Raw genomic sequence first — 23,117 nt, 5'->3', positions numbered from 1 at the left:
GATCTTTGCATCGATTGTTTTTTTTCTGTTTTTGTTTTGATTTTTTTCCGAGTTGGCGATTCCTTGTTTTGGTGATGGTGGAAGTAGTAGTAGTAGTAGTAGCAGTAGTAGTAGTAGTAGTAGTAGTAGTAGTAGTAGTAGTAGTAGTGGTAGTAGTAGTAGTAGTAGTAGTAGTAGTAGTGAAAGTCCTAGTTTTCTATTTTTTACACAACTGAATCCACACTCAGTAAGACAAAATCAAGATTAGAGACAAATCAAGGCTCGTCATATTGTTTTCCTTCCGATTTCTCTTACCTTACTTCTCCGTCTCTCAAATCTCCTTTTATTTCCCTCAAACACACTCCCGTCTTCATTCCTTGCCCTATAAACCTTCTTGAATGTCTATCTTGCCGTCATCCGTATTAAGCAATCATATTCTTACCCTTATTTTTTTATTCTCCCTCATCCTCACATTCAACCAGACCAGTATTTTCCCTCGTTCATACTCTTATTTCTTCTTCCTTAAGGGGCTATTACACTGGGCAAATTTTCCGTGGATCTTCAGTCAAACCACGATTTCTGCTGGCGTGGTTCTCATATTTCCGTGGTTTTCTGACGTGTTCACGATCTTCCAAAGCTACGGTAGATTTCACCAAAGGACGACGGTATTACTCATCATCATCATCAGCAGCAATAACAAGAAACAAATGAGAACTACGCTAGCGGATATCGTGGTTTGTCTGAAGATCCACGGAAAATTTGTCCAGTGTAATAGCCCCTTAACTCTTCAAAATGTTCTTCCTTGCACACATATTCTCACCCTTAGTCTTTCCCTTACCCTCCCTTAACCTCCCTTAAGATCCCTCGTACCAACATATTTTTCCTTGTACATACTCTAACCTCCTTTTCCTCACCCTGTAATCTTTCCTATGTGTCTAACTCTCCAATATCCTCCTCCTAGCACCCATCCGCTGACCTTTTATCCTTACCTTAACCTTCCTTTACCTAGCCTATTTATTTTCCCTTTAAACAATCTGCCTCATTTTCCTCTCCCTGTAATCTTTCCTATGTGTCTAACTCTCCAATATCCTCCTCCTAGCACCCATCCGCTGACCTTTTATCCTTACCTTAACCTTCCTTTACCTAGCCTATTTATTTTCCCTTTAAACAATCTGCCTCATTTTCCTCGCCCTGTAATCTTTCGTATGTGTCTACCTTTTCAATATCTTCTTCATCCGCTCACCTCTACCCTCACCCTCCCTCACCTCCCTGACCCTCCCTCACCCCAGGCCAACATATGCTCATTTTACTTCGATTCCATTCCGCGTCGGCCGCTACAGAATCGAGCTGAATGGAAGGCAGGGCGCGGGTGATTAACTGGGCGGTTGGCGGGCTGCTCCTCGTCCCCTTTTGTGACGCGGCCGCCGTGAGACGAGATACGACATTTAGCCGATTGAGCTCTCCTGCCCCCTCGCCGCCACACCGACCCGCCGTTCCCCTCCCTACCCGCGCCTTTCCAGCCCTTATTTCCGCTGTTTCCAAGGGCTTTGTTGCGTTGTCGGGTCGTGTTGAGGGTTGCGGCGCTCTGAGTCTCTTCACGGGGAGTAGTTTGTAACATACCTCTTGTTTACGTATCATAACACAGCCCTCTGGTGGCGGATGCAAGAATCACGGGCCCAGCTGCACGCCCTTGGGTATCTCTCTCCCTTGTGTGTCTTCCCCTCCTCCTCCTGCTCCTCCTCCTCCCCTCCTCTCTCTATTTCACTGTCTTTTCCGTCCATCCGTCCGTCCTCCTCTTCCTCCTCTTTCTAATGATAAGTGGATCTGCTTGAATTCCTCTGCTTTCGCCTCCTGAACGAGTGTGTTGGCGGGAGTGTTTGTGTGTTGATTAGTGTTGTATGCTCTCGTTTTCTTTTTTTTCTTTTTTTTTACTTGTGTCCTCTCGTTTTGTTCTTTTCTATTTATTTATTGTAGCGGTTTTCTTGTCTAACGCCGTATTCGTTTTAGGCTTCTTTGAAATTTTATTGTTTAATGGTTCTGTCTATTTATATTCTGTACTATTTCGTTTTATTCTTTTCTCCTTTTATTCTTTTGTTGCACTTTCCCCCATGCTTTTTATCTATTTGACATATATTTTTCTCTTTAAACATTACCTTCCGTTTACTTAGTTCATACCTTTCCAGCTCCACATTTTACTTTCCATTTTGGTTTTAATTAACATGTAACAACAATTCTCTCACGGCACTTATAAAAATCCCTACAACTACAATACATCTTCATCCACAACTCCCCCCCCCCCCCAAAAAAAAAAAAATGCTACACCTCCACAAATACCAAAGACTAAAAACCTGTACAGCAACAATAACAACAACCAACAACTAACCTAACTAACACAACAAAGACAGTCCGGCCACTCGTCCCAGGGCTATCGCGACCACTCCCAAGATCGCGCAGGGGTTGGGTCCTCAGTCTGCGCATTCCTCTCCCGCGGGCCAGACAATGTTGACCCACTGATGACGGCGAGCTATTGTCCATCCTGAAGCTGTCCACTGATAGGGAGGAAAAGGAGGGAGAGAGAGGGGGAGAGAGGAAGAGAGAGAAGAGTGAAGTGGAGGGTAGGGAGGGTAGGGAGCAAGAGGAAGGTGCGGGTTACAGGAGGGGAAGGTTGTGTGTGTGAAGGGACGAAGCAAGGGCGGTAAGGAAGGAAAGGAAGCGTAAGGAAAGATATTAAAAAGAAAGACGAGAGCATGGAAGGAGAATGGTGTAAAGGGAGAAATGGAGGAGAATATACAGACTTAAGGGGCAAGGCAAAAGTGAGAGAAAGAAGGGACATAGAAGGAAGATAAAGAGGGAAAGAGAGAGTAAACTAGTGGAAAAAAGACGAGGTTATACAGACGACAGTAATGGAGAGAAAAGAAATAAAAACAAAACAGTTAAAAAGAAAACAAAGGTTGCGTGTACAGGGCTTGGAAGAGAACAAGAGAAAGGGGTTAGACTGTGAAGGAAAGAGGGAAAGGCAATGTTTGACAAGAATAGAATAGGAAGGAAGCGTTTGGGAAGGAGTAGGGTGGAAGAAGGGAGTTGTGGAAAAATAAGAAAGTAAGGTAAGTTAGAGAGAGAAGGGGCGAGACCAACGTTGCCAGTACTGAAAGGGGTTAGAGTGTGAAGGAAGGAGGGAAAGGCAATGTTTGACAAGAATAGAATAGGAAGGAAGTGTTTGGGAAGGGGTAGAGTGGAAGAAGGGAGTTGTGGAAAAATAAGAAAGTAAGGCAAGTTAGAAAGAGAAGGGGCGAGACCAACGTTGCCAGACTATCGTACTTAGTCTCTTACATTTACCGACTTCCGGCCCAAAAACTGTCTTTTGGGCCCCAATAACAAAATTCATTTATAGTTATCATTAAAATAGTTCATTCCTGATGCTTCTTGGCAATAGTTAGGGATCAGAAACCGGTAAATGCTATGTTCTGAATGCGACAGTCTGGCAACGGTGGGTGAGACAGAAAGGGCAGCAGGGGGAACTTGAAAATACAGGGGGCAATAGAGAAATAGAGGGAGAGGATACAGAGGGGGCATTTAAGGGGATGGAAGATGGGGGGCAGGGGGGAACTTGAAAATACAGGGGGCAATAGAGAAAGAGAGGGAGAGAATACAGAGGGGGCATTTAAGGGGATGGAAGATGGGGGGCAGGGGGGGCAGAGGGGGCGCTATACACACGATCTCACGCCGTCCACTCACCCCACCACCTCATCTTTCCCTCATCACATCACCCCATCACATCCACGCCACCACTAACCACATTAACCTCCCCCCTCCACCCCCTTAACCAACACCACCTGTCCTCACCACACGCCAACCTCACCCTTAAACTACCAGCCCCTAAGACTCAAAATTCAGCATTACACAAGTTTATTAGCCCGACAATGGACGTTACTTGAAATACTCGCCCGTCAGACACAATATCCTAAGGTCATTTATCCCATGCAGGCTATTGGTCATCCCTCTGTCCCGCGAACCCTCGAAACTTGTAAAAACTTCTCTATTATACGTAACAATAACGCCCATTATAAGAACCTTCACATCATAGACCCATCCCATCCATGATACAGGAAGGGGAAAACCAGCCTTAGGACACGAGGACAGAAAGACTACATTATATCCCCTAACACATGGCTCCTCCTCCTCCTCCTCCTCCCCGAGCCCTCATATTGAGTAAATAGTTTATGTATCTCCCGGTGAGGACAACGCGCCCGAACAGCCAATCCAAAGGCAGGACAGCCGGCCAATCAGCTGCTGCCCTGACTCCCGCCGCGGTGAAGAGGATCGGAACCTTCTCAACGCGGCATTACAGGGGTTCGAATCGCCTTTTTATAGGATTAAGATCAGCTCACGTGATGCTCCCGACGCCAGATGGGAGGGAAGGAGGGGGGAGGGAAGAAGGAGGTGGTAGGAAGATGGGAGGAATGGAGGTGATGGAGGTGATAGGGTGTTGATGGGCACTGCAGCGGGTGAGGGAAGGAAAGGAAGATGAAGTTATGGGAGCTAAATGAGTCTTAGTATAGAAAGAGGAAAGAATGGGAAGGAAAAGAAGACACAGTAAGATTACATTTAAGAAGACCCTGAAGGTGCGGCAGATTAGGAAAAAATAGAAAAAAATAAATAAAAAGAAGGAAATGGATAGGAAGAAAATGAACAGGAAGCAGATATGATGGGAACTAATTGGAAATGGGGGATAGGAAATAGATAGAAAGAAAACGAAAAAGAAATAATAATGAAGGAAACGAGAAGTAAATGGAGAAAAGGAATTGGATAGAAATAAAACGAAAAAAATAGACCTAACTGAAACTAACAGGAAAATTGAGGATAGGAAATGGATATGAAGGAAACGATGAATATATATAAATTAAAACAACGGGGAAATGAAGGAAATTAAAGAAACCGAACAGAAAAAAGGAAATGGATGTTTCTATAATTTACTTTTGGATATGGGGAAGCAAGGAAGAACAGAGAGAAGAGAAAATGGAGAAGACATAGATTTTGGATGTTGCTAAGAATGTAAGGAGATAGAGAAGGAAGGAAGAGAAGAGGAAAGTGAACATAGCTAGGAATGAAAAAGATTAATAAGAAAGACAGAGAAAGGAAAGGATAGGTGTGGCGGTGTAGGTTATAATAAGGAGAAGAAGAGATGCAGAAGGAAAGAAAAATAGAGAAAAAAGGAGATGATGGAGGAGAGGAAACGGATGGAGAGGAGAGGAAGAGAGACTGTGAAGTTTCATATAGCGGCGGAAGCTTAGTATGGAAAAAAATAAAGAGGCGGAAGGAGCAATATAGAGTTTACAGAAAAAGACCTCGCATAAATAAGTAAAAGAAGGTAAAAGAAAAAAAAAAAAAAGAGGAGGAATAAGTGACAATGGGCGAGTTCTACCGCAGACTTATACTAAAAAACTGTACAACATAAGAACATAAGAACGTAAGGAGTCTGCAAGAAGCCGGAAAAGGAAGAAAAGGACTGGGAATGTAAGGAGAGACTAACGGAGATGCAGTAGAATTATAGAAGAGGGAGAAAGACACACACATCAGATCATGCAAAAGAAATGTAACAATATATCAACGAAGAGGAAGCAGAAGCGGGGAAAAGGAAAAAGAAGACGCGTATCATCATAATAGAGAAATTCAGGATGTAAAAAAGGAAAAAGAAAAAACACGCATCATCATATAAAGAAATTCAGAGTGTATATAAAAAAGGATAAAAAAAAAGACACGTATCATCATTATAGAGAAATTCAGAATGTATATAAAAAAGGAAAAAGAAAAGACACGCATCATCATATAAAGAAATTCAGAATGTATATAAAAAAAGAAAAAGAAAAGAAGGAAGGGATGAGACCAACGTTGCAAGATTGTCGTACATACTCAGTTTCTCATATTTTCCGATTTCCATCACTAAAACTGCTTCCTGGGCCACAACAACGAGATTTATTTATAGTTATTGTTGAAATGGTTTACTATTGCCGTTTCCTGGTGATATTTATGGGGGAGAAGCTGGTTAATTTGATGCTCCGAGTACGATAATCTGGAAACGGTGGATGAGACACAAAAGGGAGATTGAGATAAAGAGCGAGAGAAGAGTAAGTAAAACACTGATCTAGTCATCATACCGAGAACGTGACAATGTACACAGACAGAGACTCAGAGGAAGGAGAAAGAGGAGCGACAGGAATTGGAGTAAGACATATCGGGTCGTATTGTAAGACATTTCGCCGCCCAAGAACACACATCTGACAAGGCTTTCATATGAGTTGTGAGCATTTCCAGGGGTACTTTTATGACCCTGGTGGTAGTGTGACCCTTCCTCTGTACCGTGAACCTGAAGAAACACTCATTAGAATCCGACTGACCCTCTCTTTGACCTTTAGAAATAGCTGATGTAAGAAGCGCATGTCTTACAATACCAGCCATCAAGTCATCATGTAGGGAGTCACCGTCCCTGTAAACTGTCCACCTGGGTCGTCTATCTTGAGAGTGATCGACGTTTAAAAGCCAAGTCATTGATTCGTATTCGGGGTGACGCGCTGTGAACCGTCCCACTTTCCATTGCGAGAGTCCTGCCCCGCCTTATCTCTCTCATCGCCGCCACTCTCGCCCCATTCTTCCCTCCGCCTCGCTCGCAGGACACGCGGGAATAGGCTGTCCATCTGTGTGCTGCCCTCGTCATGCCCTCCCGCCCTATTCCAGTAACGTCCGCGTATCATTATGTGTCTGAGTTATTATTTTATTTTTAGTAATGTAGGCTGTTCAAAGGCGAAAATAAAGAATGAACAAAAAAGTCCTCTCGCACTGCTCCTGGAAATAGTTCCCATTACTCATTTTTATCATATAAACTTTAAACCTCCTCAGTCTTATATGGAACAAACTACTTCAAGCTTTCCAGACATCGTCAACATAAAACCTCACTGTCCCCATTTTGTGAGTGGACTGAGCCGAGTCATTTCCTTCCTCATTTTAATATTGAACAATTAACGATAATCTCATATATCTTTGCCACACTCCTTAATTACCCCTATTGTTGAAATGGAGTCCGACAGTATATTTTTTCACCTTATTGAATAAAGACTAAATTGCAATTAACGAACTTTAACTGAATCGACTTATATTTTCAAAAACTAATCTTCATATTTATGCATTCCATATATTTTGTAACTTAGCATTTCCTTTCCGTATTACCATGAAATATAAAACAATATTTACCTCTCTAAAAGTTGCGTCGGCGTTTTCACATCCGAATGGCACCAAAAAATTAAAAACACGATCACGTACTTTGCCGACACGTATAATATATTCAAATAGAAACGGAAATACATTGATCTGACCAGAAAACGTTGCGGACACACAAGTCTTGAATTATCAGATTAAACCTTCGATAAACTTAGCATAAGTTTTGTGATCTGTCAAATTGTCTCCGCCCAACCGATACATCCCTTACTTTGATACTTGATATTCTAACCTTTCAATACAATACAAATATAGAATAAAACGTCTAAATCTGTATTCTCTGGGAAGGAGACTTGATTAAGGTTTACATATGGTTGAAGACCTATAAGATGAGTGACTTAACAGGTATGGTATTTTTAGTACAAGAGCAAGGTAGGACTCGTAGCAGTGAGTTTACGATAGATACATTCTGACTTAATAAAGACATAGGCAAAAACAAGCTTATACACAGTGACGGGTGATTGAGAGGCTTGACAGACATGCATGTTGCGAGTGTCATCACATTAGCCAACATCAAAGGTTACGTAACTTCAATGATAAGGAGGATTAGTGGAGTTAGGTTTACAAGAATTGCGATATAGGCTTACCGATTTTCTTCCAAGCAACTTTATGTTTTTAAGTTCTAATGTTCATATGTAAGTAAAGGCCAAAGAGACGGAGCTGAGGGAAGGAGAGAGAGAGAGAGAGGGAATGAGTGGGTGAAAGGAAGTGAAAAGGAATGGAGTAAGGGAGGGAATGAAAGGGAGGGAAGAGGAAGGGAGAGCACGGAGAAAGTGAGAGGGAAGGGAGGGGGTAAGAGGGAATGGAGGGGGTAAGAGGGACTGGAGGACGGGCGGGAAGAGCGGAAGGGGGGAAATGGAGAAAGGGAGGGAATGGAGGAAGTGAGAGGGAATGAAGGAAGGGAACGATTGGGAGGGAGAAAGGAAGGGAAAGGAAAGAAGAAAATGAGAGAGAATGGAGGAGGTGACAGGGTATGGAGGAAGGGAGGGAATGAGTGGGAGGAAGGGAGGAAGGGAGAGGGAAGAAAGAAATGAGAGGGAATGGAGGAAGGGAGGAAGGGAGAGGGGAGAAAGAAATGAGAGGGTATGGAGGAAGGGAGGGAATGAGTGGGAGGAAGGGAGGAAGGGAGAGGGAAGAAAGAAATGAGAGGGTATGGAGGAAGGGAGAGATGCCAAAGAAACGAAGCTGCGGATTAAGACAAAAAAGTAACATTCTCCTTAACCTACTTCCCTGCGGTCCATTGTACCCACACGCAGCTAATCCCAAAACAACTCACGTGACCCACTTCTGCCAAAAAACACACTCAAAATACCTTGGAAAATCCCTTAAATACAGAACACACATTAGGAATTCCCTCTTGCTTCGTTTCTCTGTGTATTAGGCGCGTTCAAGACAATAACAGATAAGTTGTTTTCGTTTTTTTTTTCTTTTTTCTAATGGTTTTTTTTTACGTGTTTTCTTGATACAATCTCTGGTCAGGTTTTAACGAATTTCGCAAATGGAGTAAATGTACAGTTTCTTTTTTGTTGTCTTGTTGTTGTTGTTGTTGTTGTTGTTGTTGTTGTTGTTAACGTTTTGAGTTGGCTAGAATCTACGTGTTTTCTTTTCATCTTTTTTTCATTCTTCACTTTTTTTCTTTACTTTTCTTTTTTCTTTCTTAGATGGAATAAATTTAAGGCGGTATTTAGGCTTTGTATCTTGAGAATGCAGGCTTTCAGAGTATAACGAGAGAGAGAGAGAGAGCGCATAATGGCCCTAAAAAAGTTTGTAACACCATTATAAAAATCAAATTGAATGTTTATATAATGAATTAAAGGATCCAATGTTGCTCCTTTGTGCGATGGGATCTCTTATCTTGTGAAGTGAGCCCTCGATCCTCCCTACCCCCCTTCTTCCCTCTCCCTCCATTCCTCTCTTATCCCTAATCCTGCGGCACGCTTCTCTCTCTCTCTCTCTCTCTCTCTCTCTCTCTCTCTCTCTCTCTCTCTCTCTCTCTCTCTCTCTCTCTCTCTCTCTCTCTCTCTCTCTCTCTCTCTCTCTCTCTCTCTCTCTCTCTCTCTCTCTCTCTCTCTCTCTCTCTCTCTCTCTCTCTCTCTCTCTCTCTCTCTCTCTCTCTCTCTCTCTCGATCTCTCTATCTCTCTCTCTCTCTCTCTCTCTCTCTCTCTCTCTCTCTCTCTCTCTCTCTCTCTCTCTCTCTCTCTCTCTCTCTCTCTCTCTCTCTCTCTCTCATTTTGCGTGCGTGCCTCCCTCCCACTCTCATCTCTTTTATCTAGCCTCTCAACATTCCTCCTCCTCCTCCTCCTCCTCCTACTCCTCCTCCTCTTTCTTTCTTCTCCTTCCCCTTCCGTCTATTCTTCATGAGAGAGAGAGCAAGAGAGTGATGGAAAAGAAAGAAAAAAGAAACTGAATAAGAAGATCCATCCTTTAGTATAGAACGAGAGAGAGAGACGTGTGGCAGGAGGATGGGACGTGTGACTGGGGTTCCTTAAGTAGGTTGTCCCATCTTGCTTTGTGCGCAGGAATGTGTGTGTGTGTGTGTGTGTGTGTGTGTGTGTGTGTGTGTGTGTGTGTGTGTGTGTGTGTGTGTTAACTGCTTCATGGTTAACATACTAGACTCGTTTGGTTGTTGTTCTTGTTATTGTTTCTGTTGTCTAATATATATGTGACCATTTAATAGAAGAATAAGAGAAGAAAGGGAAGAAGAGCGAGAGGGAAAGGCGTCTCTAAATAACAAATGGAGGGGAACGAAGGAGTGTGTGATCGACGTGCACAGAAGACAAAATGGACAGATAGTGGACAGAAGGAACATTGAGAGTAGAAGAGAGATTGAATGTAAAGTCTCTCTCCTTTTGTTTCTTTATTTATTTTTACATCTTACATATTGCAAATGAGTACATATATGTCGACGTCTCTCTCTCTCTCTCTCTCTCTCTCTCTCTCTCTCTCTCTCTCTCTCTCTCTCTCTCTCTCTCTCTCTCTCTCTCTCTCTCTCTCTCTCTCTCTCTCTCTCTCTCTCTCTCTCTCTCTCTCTCTCTCTCTCTCTCTCTCTCTCTCTCTCTCTCTCTCTCTCTCTCTCTCTCTCTCTCTCTCTCTCTCTCTCTCTCTCTCTCTCATTATAAACAATATCCCCAAAAGTTTGTTATTTTTCTATCAAATACAATAAATTATCAAGCATGAAATCAAGTGTAATATGCTACATGAACTTTTTTTTTTTATCAGTAGCAAATTAAGTAAGGAAAAATGAAGCTACAAATTGGTGAAACACTTTACTTTTCAAAACAATATTCTGCAACGTTGACATTTTCCTTGATGAAATGAAAAAAAAGATGATCGAGACATTTATTACGTTTACATACACGCATTTTACATTCATTAGACTTACCTAAAAACATATTACATTTATTATATTAACATACATACATATTAAAATCATTATTATTTTCTATTTACATATACACATTACATTTATAACATTCACATTCACGCATATTACATCTGTTATATTTACATATTCTCATAATGATTTTCTTATATTTGCATACACACACACACACACACACACACACACACACACACACATATCATTCTACCGTCCAATTATCAGTCAGACAATTAAATACAAGACAAATAAGCAATAAAAATAAAAATAAATCATCCGTCCCTTTAAACCTCGTCACTCACATGAACGTCAAATCAAAGCTTGTTCCTCGTGATCGACAAAAGCGCGTCTCTCAGTGGCTCCATAATGCAACACTCCCCCTCGATCTTGCATGGCGCGCCGGCCGGTGAGACGTGCGGGTGTGCACATCGATAACTAACTACCGGCGGTGAGTCCTTTGTGCGAGGCTCGGGTGTGGTTTTGTGGAAGGGGGAGGCGGAGGAGGAGGGTTGAAAAAGATGTAAAGGGTGAGTCGTTAGGTTTATGGAGAGGGAAGGTAATGTTTGGGAAATGATGATGTGAGGAATACATTGTATGCTATAATTTTAAGCTTTACATTGCAAACTACATCGAACTTTGTTTCCACTTGAGTAGTCTGGCATTTATTGAGGTTACAAGGCATCTCCCATTTAGCAGACAAAGCTGAAATTTTATACATATTGTCTTGAAGGGTTTGCTTGTCTTGATCTGAGAGGACAGTGTTGTCAGTCGTCGTGTCACCTGAAAATTAACGAATGAAGTTATTAATTCCAAACATCAACGTAATTGATGCAAACTATGAATAGCAGAGGTCCGAGCACAGGGCCCTGAGGGCCACCACCAACAATAGTGACTGGTGTCCACTCTGAGGCCTTTCAGTTCATGACCACTCTTTGCTGTCTGTTGTTGAGTCACTTAGCGATCAACTTTGAGTGTGCATTTCGCTTAGTATTTAATAATTTAATGCTGTGAAATAATATATTGCGTGGAACATTAACGATTTCGTTTTGAAAATCCAGATAAACAATGTCCAGTGATTCGGTTATGTCGTAAAGTGAGGAAACTCAGAGAGAGAGACTCAGGTGAGGGAGGGACGCTCAGGTGTGCTAACATCATCATTCTTTCTTTCCGCAGGTAAAGATTTGGTTCCAGAACCGTCGGGCGCGAGAGAGACGAGATCGCGAGGCCAGGGCCAAGGGCCTCCTGCCCCCCGCCTCGTCGTCCGCCTCTAACTCCCCCTCGCCCTCACCCTCGTCTTCGTCGTCGTCCACGTGCACAGCGGGGCCAGTGCCACCTTCCGCCCTGGCACTCTACCAGTTCACTGCCGCTCTGGGCCCCGGCTCCGTCTCCGCCTTCACCCCCGTCATGCCCCGCCCACTGGGTGAGGCTCCGCCCCCGCCCATGCCTGGCCCCGCCCCCGAGACGCCCGGCCTGGAGGAGGGACTCGGTGACCTCCCGCTCACGCCGCGCCGCCTTCAGGAGCTCGAGTCTTCCCCTGGGGACGCCGGCGGGGCAGCCTTCCTCAGGGACGTGGCAGCAGTCTCGCCCCAGCCCCGCCTTGCCTCCGACCTGCCGCCCCCTGCCCGCTCGGAAGGGGTGTCTCCCCCCGGCCTGACCCGCCCCGGCCAGACGGGGCCCCAGTTCCACCCATCCCAGCTGCCCCACACCGTCACCGCTTCCCCAATCTCCCCCTAGACATCCCTCCTCTCCTCCACCACTCACAGAGGACAGTCATGGCGCCCCATTGTTCCTCAGCCTGGGAACAGCCCCTGACTTCTCTATTTCTGCCCCGCCCTCCTCCCAACCCCAGCGTGTGACACCGGCCATTACATCAGGGGAGAATCTGCCCTGCGCAGCGGGCGCCCTCAACAAAAAAGCACTGGGCAGCTGAACCTTTCCTTGCATGCCAAATCTTAGCCCGTGGCGCGGCAGGGGACTGCCAAGGCGGCGGCCACTCATCACTGCTCAGCACACACCCCACCAAGCAGGGACAACCGACATTATTTTTTATCTATTTATCATTATTATTATTATTATGCAACAGGTAGGTCGATACCTTCATAACACACACACACACACACACACACACACACACACACACAGTCACCGCGGTCACCAGCTAGCAGCTGCAAACTGATTACTATGTATAAACTTAATGATGACTAGGAAACAGTCGAGAACAATTTTATGATTAAAAGATTAGTTTAATGACTGAAATTCTTATGAATGTTTGCTATGGTGCCACACCTGCGTCCCGGGGTCATGGGCTCCTTCCCACCACGGGCTCAAGGCCAATGGGATGGAAATGAGCACATAACGCCATGCGCAGCTTACCGTATATGCTCCCAACTTAATTTTATGATGTCACATATAACAACATAAAATGTAACACAGCTATAGATGCTTCGAGCATGGCCAAAGAATCCGAACTCAGTGTTTTCCTACATGCCGATACACTCAGTGACTATGAACAATAATCTCCTCGGTTCCTTTCTTACATCCTCGGGATTATACTTTGAAATTTATTTGCCACTGATCCAGAAGGCGTGGAAAACTGAATTAAAAGATTATGTAAGTTATTCCTCGTTCCATCACCACAGAAAACGAGCATGGGGGCCCTGTACTGTAAATGTTCAATGATCGATGCTTACCTCTCTAGACCAATGATATCAAGCGGTAGACAAATAAAGCGGTGGTTTGACTATTATTCAATGGAAAAGGTACATACATCTTAATGAGGTATTGGAAACAGGTTTGTGCTTCTTTTTCTTTATTTTCTCTAAACCGCCTCGCTGGTGTCTCGTCACTTCACCGAGCGAGGCCAACACTCGGCGGGGCGGAGCAGTGTTGAGTGGCCTGCAGGAGCGCCGGTCCCGCGGCTACGACTAATTCGTGTTAATATATATTTCAAATAAACCATATAATATTTATGAAGGTGTTTTTTGTATTAATGTATTACCAATTTGTTTCCCTTTCACCTTCTTTACTTAAATGTCTCGAGTGAGGGGTTTCGAGGTGTCTGAAGCCATGAACCCTTTCTTTGCTGTCCTTCATCCTTCACGTTTTTGCGTTGTATTTGTCATCGGTCAGGAAACAACCACACACACCTTTTAGGCATCCCTTACCCTGAGCTGCTTTTGGTGCTCGAAAAAGAGTGTAATTGCAGCCCCTAAACTATTAGGCAGCCGGTTAAGCAAAACGATCTTCGAAGCAGCGGCAGGCGGGCTCGTCTGTTTCACTCGTGCTTGTGAAGCCACTCAGACCCCGGAGCCCGAGAGGCAGGCCGGCGGGAGGAGGGAGTCCTGCGGGGGCGGGCTGAAGGAGAAGGCTCGGAAATGGTAAGGAGTGACCGCCCTCTGCCGTGACCATCTTTGAAAATCTTGATAATGGTTCCTCGAGTGTGAGCGCCCCGCGTCTCCGTCATGTGCCTTGGCCTGGCGCGGCCGCGCAGTGCTCGTTGATAAGGAAGTGTTGCGCCCGTGCTTCCCAGCCTGAAAGAGTAAGTGTGCGTGCAGAGTTTGTGTTGTAAAAAGTTGCCGTCATTTCCTCATCTTTTAGTTAAGCGTCTGTACACGAGTGAAAGCAATATATATTGGGACGTTAATCACTCATCAATTTCAATTATATACGTTTCCTTTTTTTTCCATACACAGTATACCTAAAGGCACTTTTTTTCTTCTCAAAACGAAGGGTCTGAATCATGAATAAAGAGCCGTGTGTTGTGTATATTGTGGACACGGTGTATTTCGGGTAAATATTCCCGCGTGATTTAGGTTTTAAAGTCATGGTCGTTTTAGTGTCCGCCACGAGGGGGAGGAGCAGCAGCTTGTTTTCCAGTGTGTTGCCGACGAGTGTGTCGCCGGTGACGGGACTCGACAAGATCAGTTCTAGGAGAGATTTATTCAAACAGCTCGAGACCTGCGAACTTCGAATCCGACACGGAGGGTCTCTTTCGAAATCTTGATGGGAAGACGTAAGGAAATGTCAATTTACATTGTTATGAAGTAAAACTAGCCCAAAAGAGCAGCTGCAGAAGGAACACAAAATTCTCATTAGTGGGAGGAAAATTTTCTGCCTATGTCAATATGCTAAAAGTGCATATAAAAAAAAGTTTGCCAACTACAAAGACAGGTAACTTCTAAATAGCCTTTGCCCAGTTGCTAGTTTAAATGCATTATAGATCATCACGAACATTTTGAACATAATGCGAGAACCCAGCTGAATAACTGCCCGCACGCGGGTTAGTGAGTTATGCACCGATCAAATGTGCGAGTTGCAGGCAGCTTCGTGCAGTCGAGAAAAACAATGAAACAAGTGGAACCATTTGCTTAGAGTGGTCGGTCTGTGGAGGGAGGCGAGAGGTAAGGTAAGAATATAGGGGCACACGCCATAGTTGCGCGTGGCCTCGGTGCGCATCTCCGTCTCATTGGCCCTTGAGCCGGAGGTGAGAGAGAAGGCTTAATTCTAAGGATAAGTAATCGCAAAACAGCCTAGTAACTACGTCTTGAGACTTTATGTAGCCGCCGAGGGCTGTAAGATCAGAATATTTTTATTATTCCCTATTTTCAACAATAAATGGACACAATTGGATTCTTTCTCCTTTCCGGAAGTCACTTGTTGCTGCACTGCATTCAGGGAACAAAAAGAAATCCATGATGTAAGTATTAACTTTGCCGGAGGTGGCTAGGGTTTCGTAAATATTATCCCCAATTCCTTTTGTGGTTCTTATCTCCAAGCCATCTTTTTTCTTTTTTTAGCATTAGCCCGCATCACCCAGGCCAATGGATGAAGTAAGAAGCAGTGCAGGTTACCTCACTTTATACTCTTACCTCTTGCCGCAACGCCTGACGTGGCTTACGCACGTGCATGCCAGTCGTGTGTGGCTGTAAATTTTTGTGCCGTCTGTAACTTTTAAATTGTTCTATTAAGTCAAACTCCTGATCATTTTCTATATATCCTGAACAAAGCTGGTTCAGGAACAATCCAGAGGCCATTCTGAAGCAGGTCCTGAAGAAACCGTTTGTTTGTTCTCTGTTAAATACATTCCCGTCGAAGTGCACATAACCTACAACTCGGTATGCATAATTTTTACCTAAATGCTCATGAATAACTGTCGAACGTCTTTATGAAATAGATACAATGTTTTATGATTTGTTCACATGTCAGACAGAGATCGCAAGAAAATGTTTGTAAGGAGAACAATCTTTTATTTATTTTGGTTTACTTTGGGACTTCTGTGTGATGAATGTGCTCATGAATCTGTGGAACCTCAATATCTTTCGAATGTACGTATAGTTATTCATATATTAATTTTTACTTTGCCGAATCGGGTTCAGCGGTATGCGAGGACAGCCCAACTTTTTTATTTTTTTCACGTTTTTCCTTACTTGCTTAAGGTTAAATATTTCCTTATTAACCTGTCTTTTCTAAGCGCAGGTACACCGTAGCCCTATATACTTTAATTCGCAACAATTCGTTTACGTATTCATCCATCTATTAACAATACACCTTGCATGTCTAGTCTTGTTTTCAATGGTTTGTAATTTTATTTCATTTAACTCTTCAATCTATATTTTTGTTATAGGCTTGTTTTTACAATTTATTAATTTACCATTCCAGGGCTTAATTCTTACATCTAATCAACCATTCATTCATTCATTCATTCATTCACATTTTATTTCAGAAGTTAAGCTTTCACTATTTCATATACTTAACTTTACGAAACTAGTCCTATTTGACTAAATTTGATAACACTTTCGCCTTCAGAGTGAGTGAACGAAGGTGAGGTGGCGGCGGAGGCACAGACCTCCCTCCTCGGCAGGGCCCTCGCCTTCCTCTCCCAAGACCCCACGTGGGCCCGCTTGCTGGTGAGTGTTCCTGGGAGGAGGAGGGGGGGAGGGGGCCAAGGAGTGGGCTTTTTTTTTCTAACAGTAAGGGAGACAGTTCAAGGGCAATAAAACAAAAAATCTACAAAAAAGCCCGCTAGGCGCTGCTAGAATAAAAAAATAAATAGAATAAAAGGCCAAAAGATAGGTCAGTTTCGGGAGAAAAGGTGTTTTGACACTCCTCTCTTGAAAGAGGTCAAATTATAGGTATACAGGAGGAAATACGGACAAATGAAGGCTGTTCCAGAGTTTACCAGCTGATGGGATAAAAGAATGAAGTTGTTGATTAACTCTTGCATAAAGGCTGTAGTTCCTATTAATGAAATATTTTTTTGTGTGAATCGAAGAATAGATTCGGCGCAATTCCGGGCAGAATTGTATAGAACATGATTATCAGGATTTCGAAGGATCAGGTACCTTTAGAGGGCTGCCTCTAATTTTGGCAGCAAGAGAACGGGTGTGAGTGAACCAAGGTATTTCAGCATGAGTAGCAGAGGAGCTACGTGGAATGTGTGCCTCCATTACGAAGACCTACGTAATGGGATGGGCGCACACAAGAGGATCTCTGTCCTGGAAGCAGTAATTATTCCACGGAAAATAGGAAAACTACATCCTCAGGTCTCCCACCCAATTCACACTACGGGGCAGGTCACGCCCGAGTCAAGGGACGCTCTCGCTCCGGTCACGGTCCGGTCTTTTCTCACACACACACACACACACACACACACACACACACCCGGTCGAGGGACGCGCTCGCTCCGGTCGGTGGCCCATGTCACCCCCACTCCCTCAGCAGGATGAGTCATCGTTGATGGAGGATGTGAGAGTTTTCACAGAGTAGGCGATGATCACTAATGCATTCAATGAGGAAGAAAAAGAAAATTATGAAGTCGAAAAAGTAAGAGAGTGTGGCTTCATTCGAGCTTGTAAGATAGGGAGAATGAAGGGGAATTCCATATAATAGCTGTTTTATCATTTGATTGATTATGAAAGTATATGTTAGTTACATTAGAATGAACACAGGTACTTTTGAAAAAAGATACTATCCAACGCTGAAAGATGCAGCACTTTGCTGTGAGGACCGAAACAAGACCGGAGTGAGACCGTTAATTGGTGGCGTCCACACTGGCAGGTTTGCTCCGGTCACGCTCCGCTCCCGGTCCGGTCAAGATATCTTTTGAATGGAAAGCGACTGGACAGTGACCGGACCGTGACTTGTCAGTTCCTGCCAGTGTGGATGTTCCTATTGAAATACATGTAATAATATGTTACGTGAGCGTGACCCTAGTGTGAATTGGGCCTTGCTGGAAAATTCTGAAGACTCAAAGTTGTAGGCACGAGAGCAAGTAACAAGCAACTGACTGCTTTAAAATTAACACGTCCTTCAACTTACCGTGATCCTCGCCTCCATGTACCCGCTCTCTCCCTGTGGGAACAGATGGGTGTGAGGTAAGATTGGATCCTTGCCCTATCACTTTTAACATTTGTGTGGATTGAGTATTAGGCAGCGCTGTGTGCCACACTGACTGTGGAGCATCTGTTGGCATTATCAAGACCCACTGACATTGGTTTTGGTGTCCTAGTCGCAGGAGATTTTTTTTAATGGTTTCGAGTCACTGCACTAAAAGACCGAGTCATTAGAACTTGGATCTCCTGGGCCAAGACTAAGGTACGGGTGTCTGGAGGATTACTTTATGAAAAGGTAAAGGCTGTTCATGCGTGTGTCGAGGACGTTGAGATCTTGGGAAAGTTCACATACCTCGATAGCATGATACAGAACACCGGCGGTCGCGTCAAGAAGTTTTGCATTGGATCGGATTGGTCCACGATGTTATAGATTCGCTCAAAGTGAGTATTTGGCGTTGCCAATACCTGTGCAATACAAAAATTCCGATCTTAAGGCAATCAAGTTACTTGAGCTCCTGTCTTACCCTATGGCTGCAACACATCGACACTGAATAATAATTTGGAGAGCTAATATCTTCGCTAAATCATGGAGGATCGCTGCTATAACTTTGTGTCAAGTCGGTGATTACTTCGTAATTTTAAATTGGGACCTATTACCTCCATAGCCCCTCCTGCGTATGTGCACGAGTTTTTTGTGTGCTTGAGTGTGCATGGAGCGTGCTGGAGGGTGGGCACGGGTGTGTGAATGTGTCCATTGGTGTGTGTGTGTGTGTGTGTGTGTGTGTGTGTGGCTGTATTGGTGTGGGCTTGGGTGAGAGCGTGTCTTTGCAGGGGATCGTGGGTAGATATAAGGATGATTACTCAGGAATATACAAGGGGGTGAAACAAAAAAAGTGAGTGTGGGTCGTGAAAATACAAATGTGCAAGAGCGATTGTGTTTGTTGTACATAATGAACGTGGAGTAAAAGAAAGGAGAAATTTAAAGTTTCAGTGTAGGCTCGTTATCCTCATTTATCTCAGCCAGGTTCATGCTACCTTTCGGACTGGTCGATAAATGGGTAGCTGGGGAAACCTGGGGAAGGTGAACTGTGCCAATGATGATGTCACGCTGGCCCTGTGTCCCGGTCTCCCTGCTGTTTCAAGACACAGGCTCAAGGGCCCATGTGACGGAGACGACTACGGAGGCCCCACACAGCTTTAAGATTTTCAGTGTGCCGCCAACTTTACCTCACCAAGTCTTTACATAATCATTTAGCCGGCTGTCGTGTGGCCACAGAAGAAAAAGTTAAAATGCGTCGATATAAATCGTCTCCACCTTCTCCTAAAAGAAAGTTCCCTCGTAACTATTCACACGGAGCGACATTTGCTAGAGCCACATCTGTCGTAATATTCGGTAGTCGCCCATTGGCTGCTATAAGAAAAACTACAAAGAGCAAAGGCTGACCAATCATCTGCCTCCATGCTGGTGACGCTCGGCGGAAGATCATCAAGCTGTAAAAAGTCGGAGAAAAACTCATATTAAGAAAGGTGAATGTTGAGCATCGCTGCACGAGGCTGACTGTGAAATAATAACGCGAAAAAGAAAAACGAATCGCGGTTGAAGTACAAGTATACGATGTTCCGAGAAATCAAAGAAAAGGTATAATGAAAAGAAGCGAATGATTACCGTCTCTATGTGCGTGAAATCGAGATAATGCCACGAGGGGATATCACAAAGTATTCTGTCTAAGAGATGAAAAGACAAAAGATAAAGATGAATTACCAAAGTAGTTTAGCTTTTTTTCACGGTGGAGACGGCAGCCTCTTGTCCCACGCTCCAAACGTTGTTAGTCCCTCCTTCTGTATCATGAACCTAAGAAAATACGGATCAGAACCCGACTGATCTGCATTTTGGCCTTTGAAAATATTTGCCATGAGAGGCAGAAGCGTCTTGCAATGCCAACCTATGTTTCGTCTCTTATATGATGAAAATAAGATACATTTTGTTGATCTTGAAAGCATCACAATTTTGTATCCTAATGAATAGTAAATAAATGGGCAATAACGTGCAGGAACGCGCGGCCAAGTTCCCCGTGAACGTACTATATTAAAGGCCTGCACGTGTTCACTGGTGTTCGCTGCCCACGTTACGCCGCCATACGCTGCCCAAGTTGACTCTGTGCGCATACGAAATGGCGTCTATCATAACGGCATCCGCTCTAAAACGTTGGCCACGTATCCTCACTGCCTTTTTTTTTTTTTTTTTCGTTAATACGTATTTATGTTTCCACGCGATTATAATACAAAATGTGGATTGATTGCAATTGTCATATGGAATGCAAAAATAGAAACGTACCCACTTCTTTTATATTATTGATTCTCTCTCTCTCTCTCTCTCTCTCTCTCTCTCTCTCTCTCTCTCTCTCTCTCTCTCTCTCTCTCTCTCCAGGAGGTGGTGGGGCGGGCCAGGGAGGTCGCGTGGGGCAGCCTCATCTACCAGCTCCTGTCCGTCATCTTCATCACCTTCTTCGCCCCCGCCCTCAAGATGGTCCTCCTCACCCTCATCGCGGCCACGCTCAGGGTCATCTCCGTCTACTTCTTCGGTGGGTGAGAGAGAGAGAGAGAGAGAGAGAAAAGACAGAAAAAGACAGAGAAAGACGGAGAAAGACGGACGGAGAAAGACGGACGGAGAAAGACAGAAAGAGAGAGAGAGAGAGAGAGAGAGACGCTCAAAAATGTTTCACTTTTTTATCAACTTCACTATCACATGACTGCAGGTTCACTGAAAAAAAAAATGAGGAACGATATTTTTTTCTAGAGTATGACAACTAAAAATATCGTGTGAAAAGATTATAGGTAAAGTAGTTAAAGCGGGGACAACTTTATTATAGTATATTTTTTAGAACCTTGTATAATATATTGTGGCGCTTCTACTACTACTACTACTACTACTACTACTACTTCTTCAAATGATAATAATAATAGTAATAGTAGTAGTTGTAGTAATAGTAGTAGTAGTAGTAGTAGTAATAGTAATCCTAATGCTCATGTGCTTCAGGCGAGGAGGACATGGCACTAGTGGTGGGCAACGAGGGTTACGTGTACTACGCCTACGTCCTGCTCGGCAACTACATCGGATTCGGCCCCATCCTGCACCTCTTCAACAGGCCCGTGCCGGAATGGGCCTACTAGTGCCACAGAATTCTCTCTCTCTCTCTCTCTCTCTCTCTCTCTCTCTCTCTCTCTCTCTCTCTCTCTCTCTCTCTCTCTCTCTCTGACTTTAGTTAACTTACGCTCTAAGTATAATTAACTGTGAATACAAATAACTGTGCATATGGAACTCACTATCCAGTTCACTGACACATCTAATAACTTGATAAATAAAATGTTTGACTTCGAAAAGAGTAATTCACACTTTTTTGTTGCTTATCTTTCATTGTTCACTTCAAAAGAGAGTATTGTTAAGCAGTTAAGTGTGTGTGTGTGTGTGTGTGTGTGTGTGTGTGTGTGTGTGTGTGTCGAGACCCCACTTTCTTCGATTGTTTCATGTTGTGCAAAGTCATAACACGAAATTAAACATTCATTGAGAAGCCAAGACATTCCAGCGAGCACCAGTTATTTCCTCATTCACGTTGTCTTGGTGATGTTACAGGAATCGCTGCTTCCGTTCACCATTCCAACGCGTACTGGTCACGTCACATTCACGCATTGTTTTCCTCCTCAACGTTCTTCATATATCGCACTACACGAATCGCTAGATAAACTCTGTACGGCCAGAAAGAAAAAAATATATATAGTCTACCCATTTTACCCACCTAACCAACACAATAATAAGTTTAAAGATTTTGCTTAAATTCTATGTAATCGACCCGTATTGGTGCTCGATCTTTTTTTTCTTCTTTTTTGGAGACTAGTATCTCTCTCTCTCGATAGATAGATAGATAGATAGATAGATGGATGGATGGATGGAGAGATGAATGGAGAGATGGATGGAGAGATGAATGGAGAGATGAATGGAGAGAATGGAGAGATGGATGGAGAGATGAATGGAGAAATGAATGGAGAGATGAATGGAGAGATGAATGGAGAGATGGATGGATAGATAGATATAGATAGATAGATAGATAAACAGACAGATATATGCGTAAAGGCAATGTCATATGTCTGCTTTCCTCTGCCACATAATACTTCTAATCATTGTGCATTATAAAAAAAAACGATCTTGGTACAAACTTGACCCTCACCGCCATCAATACAAAAGACGTCAAGATAACTGAACGTCGTCTATGTACTCGTATTTTTATTCAGTCATATTACGCGACATATATAGTTACGTACACTCCGTTACTTTGGTACAATAAGTTCTTGCCTTACCAAGTGCATTAAGAGGTTCACAGTACACAGTGATTGCCAATTTTTGTATGTTGATAATGCCAAATTTTGAACATAGTATAATCCAAGAAAAGATGGCGCCACTATAAACACTTGCCTGCGCCATGACGGGCTGGGGCCGAACACCATCTAGACCCCTCAATCAAGCCTACCGGCGCTATAGGCGTAGACGTAAAAAAAAAAAAAATATTCATACCGTTTTATTTTAACTTGTGTGTTTTGAAATATTATCGTTTTCACTCGTTATCTATTTTATTTGTTCTACTTATCTTTATTTGTTATTCAGTCCCAAATTTCCTGAGTGTTATCTCCCTTATCAGATACCTGTCCGACCACAATCGCCAACTATGTATTTTGTCGCTCATCACCTTATCAGATGCGTGATATTACAATTTTCGAGGTTTTCAGAGATACATTACCATAAAAAATCGTCACCACGCCTGTCTCCCTCTTATGGCCACTGGTAAACTTTCTACTCTCATCCTTTTATTTGTGCAACATTTTAGTGAGAGTTGAGCAGACCTTTCACTTTTTTTTCCCCACGTGCCTCTAACACAGTCACAGTTAATCAGTTTCCTCTTCTTTCGTTCCTTTCTTTAACACTGTGGATAGTACTTTTTTTTTTTAATACCCGGTACCCCCTTTTTTGTGTCATTCTCAGACTTTCTCTTTGTGGATTAGTTTTTCACATTATTTTTTTCCATCAGCCTTTTTTACCCTTTTCCTCGCGGCTGTATTGCGCCGACTTACAGAGCTCTGTGTGTGTGTGTGTGTGTGTGTGTGTGTG

At 43.5% G+C, this 23,117-nt stretch overlaps 1 protein-coding gene and 1 long non-coding RNA gene across 2 annotated transcripts in view; both read left to right on the top strand.

Moving 5' to 3' along the window:
• The window catches only part of LOC126989602 (uncharacterized), a 14,430-nt gene extending 2,068 nt beyond the window's left edge, over positions 1-12,362 (top strand). Inside the window, exon 2 of the mRNA XM_050848214.1 lies at positions 11,802-12,362. Coding sequence (XP_050704171.1) covers positions 11,802-12,362 — 561 coding nt within the window. The remainder of the gene's footprint in view (positions 1-11,801) is intronic.
• Positions 12,363-13,943: 1,581 nt separating this feature from the next.
• Positions 13,944-21,346, top strand: LOC126989604 (uncharacterized). Its single transcript, XR_007743508.1, has 4 exons — positions 13,944-14,166; positions 16,434-16,534; positions 20,388-20,541; positions 20,997-21,346. It is a non-coding gene; the product is annotated as an uncharacterized LOC126989604 (long non-coding RNA).
• The last annotated feature ends 1,771 nt before the right edge of the window (positions 21,347-23,117 follow it).

This window comes from Eriocheir sinensis, unplaced genomic scaffold (genome assembly GCF_024679095.1).
Source record: "Eriocheir sinensis breed Jianghai 21 unplaced genomic scaffold, ASM2467909v1 Scaffold1231, whole genome shotgun sequence".
NCBI classification, from domain to species: Eukaryota; Metazoa; Arthropoda; class Malacostraca; order Decapoda; family Varunidae; genus Eriocheir; species Eriocheir sinensis.
The sequence above is the reverse complement of the archived record's forward strand: the minus strand, read 5'-3'. Positions and strand labels throughout refer to the sequence as shown.